Below are 12956 nucleotides of genomic sequence, written 5' to 3' on the forward strand. Positions count from 1 at the left end.
TACATCAGCCCTATGGATTATTCCAAGGGTAAATTCTTGGTTTGAATATTGTACTATAGTTTGTAATATGTTCCCATTGAGAGGGAGGGTGAAGGGGTTGTGAGACTTCTCAATACTTTTCTTTGCAGCATCCTGTGAATCTGCAGTTATTTCAAAACAAAAAGTAAATAAAAATGTCCTGTTGGGGTTGATAGGTAAAAGATTTGAGCCAAGAGAGTAGCTACTCTCTTTCTTGATCAATGACTATAATTTATCATGATCTAAACCTCTACTAGGCAGCTCCAGCTGCCATAACAAAATACCATAGAATAGGTGACTTAAACAACAGAAATGCATTTTCCCACAATTCTGGTGGCCAGAAGTTCAAGGTTAGGATTTGGGGACCTGATGAGGGCTCTCTTCTGGCTTGCAGATGGCCCTGTTCTCACACTGTCTTCACATGAGGAAGAGAGAAAGATCTCTCTCTGCCTCCTGTAAGGCCACCAGTGCTGTCCTGTCCTATTCTGTCCAGCAGTCCTGTGAATTAGGATTCCACCCTTATTACTTCATTTAACCTTAATTGCCTCCTAAAAGCACTGTCTCCAAATATAGGCACATTGTGTATTTAGGACTTAGGTGTATTTTTGAGGGACAAAATTCAGTCCATAGCAATGTCTATATAGGGTCCAGTTTCTTTCCAGTCTAACTAGTATACATACACTTGCTTGCCTAAAAATATGTTCATTTATTCAGCAGTACTTGCATGCCCAATCTGAACCAAGCACTGTGCTACACACCAGTGGAACAGATGTGAGCAAGAGTGGTAGTTCCCAGCAGTCTTCTGGTTTACATTTTAATAAGAGTAAGGACATTAAGTTAACAAGTAAATGAATAGTATTATGTAGTGACAAGTGTTATAAAGAAAAGTGAGGAGAACAGGAGATAGAAATTAGGAGATGTAGACAGAATTTTGGTCTGTTGGGGCTTTTTGAAGAGATGATTTTTGAGTGGAGACATGAAAAAAGAGCCCAGACCATTTGAATATCTAAAGGAAGAAGCAAGAACAGTCCTAATGAAACAGTAAATGCAGAGACCTTGGGCCAGAGGGCAAAGACTTTGATGTTTGAGGAACAGCAAAAAGGCCAGCATGCAAATTTTTGTTATCCTTACCTGATGATCTTACTTGCAAAGCAGAAATAGAAACACAGTAGTATAGAGAACAAATGTGTGGCTACCAAGGGGGAAGTTCAGGTAGAATGAATTGGGAGATTGGGACTGGCATATTTACACTATCGATACTATTATAAAATAGACAAATAATGATAACCTACTGTATAGCACAGGGAACTCTACTCAGTGCTCTGTGATAACCTAAATGGGAAGGAAATCCAAAAAAGACAGGATATATGTAAACATATAATATATAGCTGATTCACATTGTTGTACAGCAGAAACTAATACATTATAAAGCAACTGTACTCCAATAAATATTTTGAAGAAGAGGATGAAGGCCAGGATGATTATTCAAAAGGTAAGTGAGAAGTAGGGTAACAAGATGAAGTCAGAAAGTTAGGTAAGGGCTAAGTCATGTAAAATTTGAGTATCATAGGGGAAGTCATTGTGATAGAAAGCCATTGGAGATTTCTAAGCAGGGGAATGTCATGAGCTGATTTGTCTTATAAGTATCACTCTAGAGAATAGATCAAATAGAGGCAAGATGAATAGTAGGAAGACCAATTAGGAGGCTATTTCATTTGTCCCAGTGGAATATGGTAGTGGCTTTGATTTGAATGTTACTGGTGGGAGATAGACAGATGTTAGATTCATGGTGGGTTTGCCCAGAATATACTGCTGGGCTGCTCCTTGGTCTGAATCCTCCACACTTGAGGCTGCTCCCACAAGTGGATGTTTTCTTTACCCCGATTGAACTCCTCATACAGCCTCCTTCTCCCTGTGTGGATAAGGAGCATCTTTGTCTTTTAGTTGGTGCATTTTATCCATCTGCGGTTAAGTAATTTTCTTATATGTGCTGTGCTTAGTTGCTCAGTCATGTCTGACTCTTTGCAACCCCATGCACTGTTGCCGGGCAGGCCACCCCATGGACTGTTGGCCCACCAGGCTCCTCTGTCCGTGGGGATTCTCCAGGCAAGAATACTGGAGTGGGTTACCATGCCCTCTTCCAGGGGATCTTCCCGACCCAGGATTTGAACCCAGGTCTTCTGCATTGCAGGTGAATTCTTTACTGTCTGAGTCACCAGGGAAATATATAAACCTTATATATTTAGGTTTAAATCCACCTTCTTTTTTCTGTTTGTTCAGCATTCTCTTTTTTTCCCTCTCATGCCTATTTTGGATTAAAATATTTTATTTTAGCTTTTGCCTCTTGAGTGTGTTAGTTATTCACACTTTAATAGTTGCTCTAGAGGTTAACACATGTATTCTTCACTTACTGCATTGTACCTTAAATTAGTTCCTTTATATATTTCTTATTATTGTAGAGACATTAATAACATTTAAATTCTTCTTAGGTATCCTCTACTTTTTCTACTGTTGTTAGTTATCTTAACTCTTTATACATTTAGATCCCCATAGAGTATTAATTTAAATACTATTATTAATACTGATTTAGATTTACCTACACAGGTACCTTTTACAGCGCTCCTTTTTCTTTTCTGCACTGTAGTGCTTCTGCTTAGAATCATTTTCTCTGTTCCTGAAGAACTTCCTTTAGTATTTCTTTTATTGTGCCTGTTGGCAACGAATTCTCTTAGGTTTTATTTGAAACTATCTTTATTTTGTCTTCATTTTTAAAGGGTACAGAATTTTGTCTTCGTTCTTTGGAGTACAGAACTCTGGATTGGCCGTTATTTTCTCTTAGCAGCTGTCTTCTTGTTTTTCTGGCTTCTGTCATTTTCATTGAGTAGCAGTTTGTCATTCATGTTGTAATTCTGTTGGAGGTATTGTTTTGGAGATATTTTTCCTAATTTCCCCATAAACTTTAATATTTGGTGTGTAATTTTACAGAAGATAGGGTTTTTTAGGTATGCATACGTGTTATTAGCAGGAATACAGTGTCTTCTAGAGATGTCTAATCCATTCACTGGTAATGATGTTGAAAACTCAGCCTCTGCATGCTGGTGGTGAATCAAATCTCAGAGACAGAGTTTTGGGTGAAGTAGAAAAGAATAGCTTTATTTCTTTGCCAGGCAAAGGGGGACACAGTGGGCTTGTGCTTTAAAGATTGTGTGTCCCAACCTGGGAGGAGTTGGTGAGAGTTTTATAGCAATAGTTCAAGATCAGGGTTACTGATAAGGATCAGGGGGTGTGCAGGGCCTGTATTCCTTTCATTTAATCTGGCCTCTGGTGTTCTCGTGAAGAGCTTCACTGGTTCCTTTAATCTGGCCTCAGGTGGTGTCTTGTTGAGCTTCTCAAGGTTATCAAACTGTCACCTCTCTGGAACATCTTCCAGTTGCTGGGGGTTTTAGTTTTGCAGAAGAGCTCAAAGATACTGTTACATGTGTCCCTTGTGGTGGAACCAGGACTCTGACCCAAGGTTGCAGTATTGTTTCTTGACTGCCCCTTTCTTGTTTCTGCATCCTCTCCCTTCCCTGATTAGCACCTGTTCAGATTTTCCCTTTGGAATTTAGGGAAGGTCCATGGAGGCTGGAGTCTATTCTCTGCAAAGAAACAGGGGACACAGAAAGGCTTCCATGCCCAGGAGCCCCAAAGGGTCCTACTTGGTTTCAGTAGTAGGCATTATTTTAGGTGCTTTTTATTTCTGTATAGTTTTCTTTCTTCTGGAACAGGAAAACATTGTGTGTTTGCTTTCTTGTTTTCTTTCAGACTTGGAATCCAGATACAGTGCCAATATTTTATCTTCAGAAAAGGACATTTATGAAGTATATTCATTCCAGTGGGAGATAATGGAAAGAGTTAAAAGCTATAGCCTTCAAGACTCCATTTTTAGAAATGATTGGGAATGCAAAAGCAAAATTGAGGGGCAAAAGGAACCACAAGAGGGATATTTTGGGCAAGTGAAAATTGCTTCTGAAAAAATGACCACTTACAAAAAGCATAATCTTCTTGCTGAATATCAGAGAGTTCATAATGGAGAAAAGTTATATGAATGTAAGGAATGTAGGAAGACCTTTATTCGTCGCTCAACACTTAGTCAACACCTGAGAATTCATACTGGTGAGAAACCTTACAAATGTAAGGAATGTGGGCAGGCCTTTAGACAGCGTGCACACCTTATCAGACATCACAAACTTCATACTGGTGAGAAACCCTATGAATGCAAGGAATGTGGGAAGGCCTTTACAGTCCTCCAAGAACTGACTCAGCATCAGAGACTTCATACTGGTGAAAAGCCCTATGAATGTAAGGAATGTGGAAAGGCCTTTAGAGTACATCAGCAACTCGCTCGACATCAGAGAATTCACACTGGTGAGAAGCCCTATGAATGTAAGGCATGTGGGAAGACCTTTAGGCAGTGTACACACCTTACTCGACATCAAAGACTTCATACTTCTGAGAAGCTCTATGAATGTAAGGAATGTGGGAAAGCCTTCGTATGTGGTCCAGACCTTAGAATACATCAGAAAATACATTTTGGGGAGAAACCCTATGAATGTAAGGAATGTGGAAAGACTTTTAGGATATGTCAACAGCTTACTGTCCATCAGAGTATTCATACTGGTGAGAAACCCTATGAATGTAAGGAGTGTGGGAAGACTTTTAGATTAAGGCAACAACTTGTTCGCCATCAGAGAATTCATACTCGTGAGAAACCCTATGAATGTATGGAGTGTTGGAAGACCTTTAGTAGTTACTCACAACTTATTTCCCATCAGAGCATTCATATTGGTGAGAGACCTTATGAATGTGAAGAATGTGGGAAGGCCTTTAGACTGCTGTCACAACTTACTCAGCATCAGAGTATTCATACTGGTGAGAAACCTTATGAATGTAAGGAATGTAGAAAACCTTTTCGACTGCTCTCACAACTTACTCAACATCAGAGTATTCACACTGGAGAGAAACCTTATGAATGTAAGGAATGTGGTAAAGCTTTTAGACTTTATTCTTTTCTTACTCAACATCAGAGAATTCATACTGGTGAGAAACCCTACAAATGTAAGGAATGTAAGAAGGCCTTTAGACAACATTCACACCTTACGCAACATCAGAAAATTCATAATGTAATTTAATACAAGGCTTTCAAATGCACATTATGTTACAGAACATCAGAAAATTCGTTTTTGAGAGAATTTGTTTGATGCTTATCATTAAGCATAAAATATTTATGTTACAGAAAAAAATGTTGCTTGAATGGTAGTGGAAGCAACCACTACCATTGTCTTCAGCATATTCTTATGAGAAAGTAATATAATGAATGCAGGAAAAATCTTTAGCCTTACCTATCTTATATCACCATTTCACCACTGTATTACCAGTGTATTATTGGATAGGTTCTTAAATTTTTGTGCCTCATTTTGCTCACTTGTAAAATGGTGATAGTAGTATCTATGAATATTAGCTATTTATTGCTTCATAATAAAATACCACGAACTTAGTATCTTAAAATAATACACATTTATTATCTCAGTTTCTATAGGTCAGGAGTCTAGGCATAACTTAGTTGGGTCCTCTGCTTCAGGGCCTCTCGCAAGGCTAAAATCAAGGTTTCAACCATGACTAAGTCTCATCTGAAGGTTCAACTGGGGAAGAGATCCACTTCTAACCTCACGTTGTTGTTGTCCAAATTAATTTCCTGAGGGCTGTTGCACTGAGGTCTTCAGATTCTAGCTGGCTGTTGGCTGAAGGCTGACTTCCGTCAGTTCCTTGCTACATGAGCCTCTTCAGCGTAACTGCTTGCCTTGTCAGAGAATGCAATCCAAGAAAGCAAGAGTCTGCTAGCATCAAAGAAGCTATCATCTTGTGTTTCTAATCATTGAAATGACATTTCATTACCTTTGCTACCTTCTATTGCTTGGAAGCAAGGAACTAGGCTGCCCTACACTCAAGGGAACAGGCTTATAGAAGAGTATGAATCCCAGGAGGAAGGGATCACTGGGGCCAATTCAGAGTCAGCCTGCTGTATCATTGTGAGGATTGAGTAGTTAATACTTAGAAAAACAGCAGCCATATAGCATGTTTTCTGTAAATATCTATAGTAGTTATTAACATCATTAGTGTTAGTGAATTCATATGAAAGGAAGATCCTATAGAAGTAATAAATATAGAAATGCCTTCTGTCACTGCCCAGCACTTACTAAACTTAAGATTATTCTGGGTAAAATCTAGGAGGTTATATTGAATGTGAGAAGTTCTTCATCACTTGAGCTGCATCAGAAATTTCATGCTGAAAAAAAAAACCTGATGAATTTCATGAATATGAGGTTAAGAATATAGTGGTTGAAGAAGCAAAGAGAAATATGAAATTGTTTTCCCATAATAAATTACAAGGTAAATGTTTTATAGTCTGTATTTTCTGACCACCACTCAAAATCAATTAGAAACTGTCAAAAAGATGGCAAAAAAAGAAACTGACAGCTTGGAAATATAATTGTGTATGTGTGTGTGCACATGTGTGTGTATACGTTACTCTTGTAGAAAGAAAGAAAACATTCCATTACAACTAGTAAACTTTTTGATGCTCATAGTATCCCATCTTCAACCAGTAGGAGTTGGGTTTTTTGACATGACCCCAATAGCAGTTTGATAGTTTACTTGGTTATGGCTGCCTAATTTGGTCGGCTTGGGAAGATGCTTGGGTACCAACTCATCATTCTGAAAACTAATAAATAAAAGGAAAAGTATTTATTTTGTTTTTTCCATGTGAATCAAGTCTCAGGGTCACCCAAACTCATCAAATTTAATTTTTTTTAATTTAATAAATCTTACCAGTAAATACAGAAGAAAAAATGATATTTGGGTTAGAAAAATCATTTTCTAGTTCCTAATTTAAAGAATAATGTCCAGAAAGTGATCTTCAAGGGATATTAAAACTATTTGGGGAAAGAGTTTATAGTGAGAACTTTATATTGGATTTATCAAGCTGACCATCTCCTTTGGTTGATTTTAACGTCTATAAAAGTGAAACTGTCAGACAATATGCACCTCCTGGTATAATGCAATTAGGAAGTACATGTCACTACCTATGAAGTTTTCTTGCCAAAATAATGAATAGAATGAATCAAACTTTTAAATCAAAAAATTTTTTAAACCCAAGAATTTGAGAAATAGATGAACAAAGTAAATGATACCACAGGAAGCAGCCAAGCAGATCCAGAATGTATAAAATTCCCAAAACAGTTCCCAAAAATGAGCTGATTTCTTCAACTATTGAGTGGCATGAAAAAAGAAGGGCACTGTAACCAGATTTTAAAAAAAAGACTTGAGGCACATCAACTAAATTTGATACGTGGGCATTATTTGGACCCAGATTGAACAAAGTGCAAAAAGACATTTTGGAGACTGGGGAAAATGTGGACATGCACTGAGTATTAAATGATTTTTAGAAATACTAGTTTTGTTGTTTAGTTACTAAGTTATATCCATGGACTGTATCCCACCAGGTTCCTCTGTCCATGGGATTTCCCAGGCAAGAATACTGGAGTGAGTTGCCATTTCCTTTTCCAGGGGATCTTCCTAAATCGGGATCTTCCCAATGCAGGGATCGAACCTGAATCTCTCGGGTCTCCTGCATTGGCAGGTGGATTCTTTACCACTGGTGCCACCTGGGAAGCTTGATAATAATATCAATGTGGTTATTAAAAAATAAAAGGTTTATGATTAGAAATAAATATATAGGAAATGGTAAGATACCCAGATTTGTATTAAAATATTCCAGCAAAAGAAAATTGGCAAAGGGAGCTAGAAAGTATCAATAGATTGGTAAAATAATAATTACTGAAGTAGAATGGTTGTTTATGGGGGGGTTCATTGTTCTAATATTTTTACTTTTTTTAATGTGTTTGAAAGTTTCCATAATAAAATATTTAAAATCAAATTATACACTGCTTCAGAAATCATTGTTAATAAGATGCCTGCATATATGAACTTGTCAGATGTCACCAAAATTCTACTCAGTGAGGAACTTATGCCCCTGAATGCATTAAGAAAATCTTGTTTGTAGGCCTAGGCTTCATCTTCACTTTTCCACAGCCATCAAAGCTGGGCCTGTCACATGGATAAATGTATTAAAGGAATGAGTAAACCTTTGTGTCAAGAAACCAGAAAAGAACAAAGTAAAACCAACAGAGGAGAAGCAAAGTAAAATTAAAGTTAGAAATTAATTAAAGGGTTAGATACTAGTAGACTTAATCCAATGTTAATGACTATATCTTGGCAAGTCTAATCAAGGAAATATGAAACAGCGTTAATGATAAAAGGGACATAACTACAGATTATCAAGAAATTTTTATTTTAATTCTAAAGTAACACTATTTGTATGTACAATATATATTCCAATATATGTCAAAACATAGAGGGATTACGTTTTTTTCTCTAAGAATGTTATCACAACTGACTGCCCTAGAACCCACAGACCAACAAATAAATGTGTGTATGAAGTTCCTGTTGAAGGAAAAAAATCTGATAGTTGCATAGGTGAAAGCCTTAAGAAACAGATAATCCTTAACAGGATTTTACCAATTAATTTTGCACAGGTAAAATAGTCCTGATATAAAACTAGACATGGATAACTCCGAAAGAGCAAAATCTAGACCAGCTTCATTTATGACGATTCTATTAATGGTAAATAGTTGTATTTAGAACTTATTATAAAATCAGTCTTCATTCATAGGTTAGTGTTTTGCCTTTTCCAAACACAAAATATCTCCAGAAGGCCTGTGTTTAACCTAGCACAAGACGTTAACCCAATATTCTCCACAAGTTTGTTTCAGGGATACTAATCCATGAGGATATTTGAAAAAAAGGTATCATGGGGAAAATCATGAATGAAAGCAATTTTGGGGGGAAATCCAAGTACCTGTTACCAACTTGTTAAAATAAAGATGTATTCAAGATATATTTTCATTTAACACAGTGTATCTCAAATTTACTTCGCTGTGCAATTCTTTCACTCCAAATATCCCTTAACACCTTTAGAGTTTGAACCATTCTAGTAGATGTTACCATAAGCACTGTGAGTGTCTTGCAGGATGTTATTTCAGACATTATGGTGAGTGAGTGTGTTGCGGAAGGGTGAGGAAGGACACTTTTCTCCGCAGCTCACATCACAGCATACTCTGAAAGCAGCTTTCGGCTTGAATACTGGGCTAGTGCTTTTCTACAGAGTGGAAACGTTTTCAGCCTGGTCCTTGGTAGTGTATATAGTAAACATGCTGAAATACTCCATTAAACAGTGATTAGGACATAAATGATTTTTCATTGAAATAAAAATGCTATATTAAATATCATTTTTGTATTTTCTTTCTTTATAGAGTCAAGATTTTCTCAAAGGTGCATATCTAGAAGTGCTGTGTAGACTTTGCTTCACATTTTGCCAGATTGTTGCCCCGTCCTTGCACCAATTTTGAATCCCTTCAGTTATTAAAGATGAGTGTCTGTATTTCCCTGATTACAAGCAAATTGAGCACATTTTTTCATATGTGTTTCTTGACCAATCATATTTCCCTAAAAGTGCTTTTTTACTCACGTACTTTCTCTGTTTCTTTTTGGGTTTTCTCATTGATTTTTTGAGGATCCTTAAAGTAATCTAGGTATTGATAATTCCAGGTATTGTTGTCGTTCAGTTGCTCAGTCATGTCTGACTCTCTTTGCAACACTATGGACGGCAGCATGGCAGCCTTCCCTGTCCTTCACTATCTCCTGGAGTTTGCTCAGACTCATGTCCATTGAATCGATGATGCCAGGTATTACACATGTATAAATGTTGGACTTATTTTCTTCACAGATAGCATGTGTTGTAACTGTGTTACAGTTTTCATTTGAAAGTGGAAAGTGAAGGTGAAAGTTGTTCAGTCGTGTCTGACTCTTTGCAACTCCGTGGACTATACCAACTGAGCTATTAGAGATGCGCATAGTTTACATTTTAAATCATACCAAATAATCGTATTCGAAAGATAAGAAGGACCTCTTATTATTTACTCCTTTTTAAATATGTTTTCTGCCATGCATCTGCAAATAGAAATAAATTCCCCCAATACGTTATTTTATTTATATTTCTCAGTAGATAAAATGACATCAAGCTGTACACTTAAGATTTATGCCCTTTATGTACCATAGAAACAGACAGCCCCTGATGTGCTGGAGCTGCTCAGGTCCCTTCAGCTACATCTTGGTGTTTTCCTGGTGACTTTCAGTGACCTCACTTCCCTGGTGGCTCACATGGTAAAGAATCCGCTTGCAATGTGGGAGACCTGGGTTTGATCCCTGGATTGGGAAGACCTCCTGGAGAAGGACATGACAACCCACTTCACTTCAGTATTCTTGCCTGGAGAATCTTGTGGACAGAGGAGCCTGGCAGGCTACAGTCCATAGGGTTGCAAAGAGTCAGACACGACTGAAGTGACTTAGCAACAGCAGATAGGCAACTATGTGACTCCAATGGGTCAAGACAAAAACAAGATCTGTAATAATACTGAAACAGATAAAACAGGAACATTTTTCAAACCACAAAATGCCAAACATGCTCCTGGATAATAAGAATGACCGCTATTTCTTTACCAATTGCAATTTTAACCTTGCTTTATTCTGCCCACCCCCCTCACCCCCACCCAGAGACAAGATTTATTAATATATGTAGTTGTAAACAACAGGGCCTACTGTATGGCACAGGGAACTATATTCAATATCCTGTAGTAAACCACAATGGAAAAGAATATGAAAAAGAACACATATGTGTATGTGTGTGTGCATATATATCTGACTCACTGTTGTGCACCAGAAACTAACATAACATTATAAATCAACTTTACTTCAATTCTTTAAAAAAAAGTTAGCCCTAATTCCTGACTACATCCAACCCAGAACAAAGCCTCACTTCCTTAAACCTTCTCTAAATCAATAAACACAAGAACAAGCCTTCTAGCACCTTCTTGTGGACACACCCCCATGGTTCCCAATGGTGTGTGTTCTTTGTTGCAACGAACAGTAAACCCAACTTGTTCTTTTACAGGAATGTTCCTGGTGGTGGTATTTGGCTGGAGGACACCTGTATAAGTATATGAATCTTAACAATAAACATTTTTTTTTAGGGTTCAGTTTTTCAGCTGACTGACCAGAAGCTAAGTTGATTGCAACACTAAGGAAGTTGTGAAGTGAAAGTCACTCAGTCGTATCTGACTCTGCGACCCCCATGGACTGTAGCCCACCAGGTTCCTCTGTCCATGGAATTCTCCAGGCCTGAATAGTGGAGTGGGTAGCCATTCTGTTCTCCAGGGGATCTTCCCAACCCAAGGATTAAGCAACCCAGGTCTTCCGCATTGCAGGTGGATTCTTTACCATCTGAGCCACCAGGGAACATTTATTTATCTAATCAGAGCCTTAAGATCATCTGTAGCAGTTTTTTTTTTTTTTATCTGTAACAATTTTTTCAATCAATTAAAACAGGATATAGTTAATTCTCAGCTTTGCTGATGCATCTGCCATTAACAGGATATTTTGTTGTTCAGTGACCAAGTCCTGTCTGACTCTTTGTAACCCCATGGATTGCAGTATCCTTCAGTATCTTCCAGAGTTTGCTCAAGCTCTTGTCCATTGAGTTGATAATTCTATGTAACCATCTCATCCTCTGCCACCCCCTTATCCTTTTGCCTTCAATCTTTCTCAGCATCAGGGTCTTTTCCAATGAGTTCACTCTTTGCAGCAGGTGGCCAGTATATTGGAGCTTCAGCATCAGTCCTTCCACTGAATATTCAGGGTTGATTTTCTTTAGGATTAAGCTGCACAAATTGGTTCTTTATTCTTTTTCAAAATCCACTATTTCCCTAATGTAACATTTCCATGTGGCTGCATTTGGAAAGAACTCTTTAAAGAGCCCCTGATAAATTCACCAGACTATAGCATAGTTTGCATAAGAAGTCATAATTTGCAAAAGAAAGCAAACTTCCCTGTACTCAGATAAGGGGATAAACTAGCCTGAGTGATTATTTTTTCCATTCATAGAAGGAATTAAAAAATTGAGGGACTTCTCTGGTGGTCCAGTGGCTAAGACTCTGGGCTCTCAATGCAGGGGGCCCAAGTTCAATCCCTGGTCAGGGAACTAGATCCCACATGCCACAACTAAGACCTGGCATAGCCAAAATAAATAAATAAATATTTTGAAAATATTGAGGATTGTCAGAGGCTCCGCATCTGGACACCCTGTCATGTAGGCTCCTTACAGAATTGGTTGGGGGGGGCGGGGAAGGGCGGGGGTGCCACTGAAGTCCACCCAGGCCGTAGTGTTCACCCAGACCTGGGGCCCCACCTGAACCCAGGGTGGAGCTGGCAAGAGCTGGAAAGAGCTTTCTGCCCATGGGGCACAGTGCTTCCCACCCATCAATTTCCAGGTATCAGGATCACCTTAATTTCCAGAAGCCCTGAACTCTCTGTTCCCCAGTCTCTCTGTGGGAAGGTTCACAGATGAGTGTCTGGGAAGTGCATTTGTTGAAGTCTTTACTGCTCAGGGAAAAAAATCCTGGAGCAAAATGGAAAATGTTTGGCAGTCTACCTGTGATTTGGAAAGACTTCAATAAAGAAGTTTGTGTTTGCCCTGGAAGGCAGCAGCCAAACAAAATCCAGTCACCAAAGGAGAATAAGCTGATCTTCTTGATTCTTATTGGTCTGATCCAGAAGCTTCTTGTGTTTTAGGTTTACACAATCCAGGGACAAGATCTCTCCACTGTATTGCTGTAAGATATAAAGAACTTCTTTCAATGTTTTATGTGTATTAGACATTTGATCAATTAAAGCAGTAGGAACAGTCATTAATTATAAGTGGTCATTTTTGCATTAAAGAGCAGTGA

The 12956-nt window shown here is 38.2% G+C and overlaps 1 protein-coding gene across 3 annotated transcripts in view; it reads left to right on the forward strand.

Moving 5' to 3' along the window:
- Nucleotides 1-6862, forward strand: part of LOC102191363 (zinc finger protein 14 homolog) — an 86078-nt gene extending 79216 nt beyond the window's left edge. For all 3 annotated transcript variants that reach the window (XM_005692354.3, XM_005692355.3, XM_018063344.1), the window contains one exon: nt 3823-6862. In XM_005692354.3, the coding sequence (XP_005692411.1) occupies nt 3823-5189 (1367 nt within the window). In that variant the 3' untranslated portion in view covers nt 5190-6862. The remainder of the gene's footprint in view (nt 1-3822) is intronic.

The sequence above is a fragment of the Capra hircus genome, chromosome 18, assembly GCF_001704415.2.
Source record: "Capra hircus breed San Clemente chromosome 18, ASM170441v1, whole genome shotgun sequence".
In the NCBI taxonomy this organism is placed as follows: Eukaryota; Metazoa; Chordata; class Mammalia; order Artiodactyla; family Bovidae; genus Capra; species Capra hircus.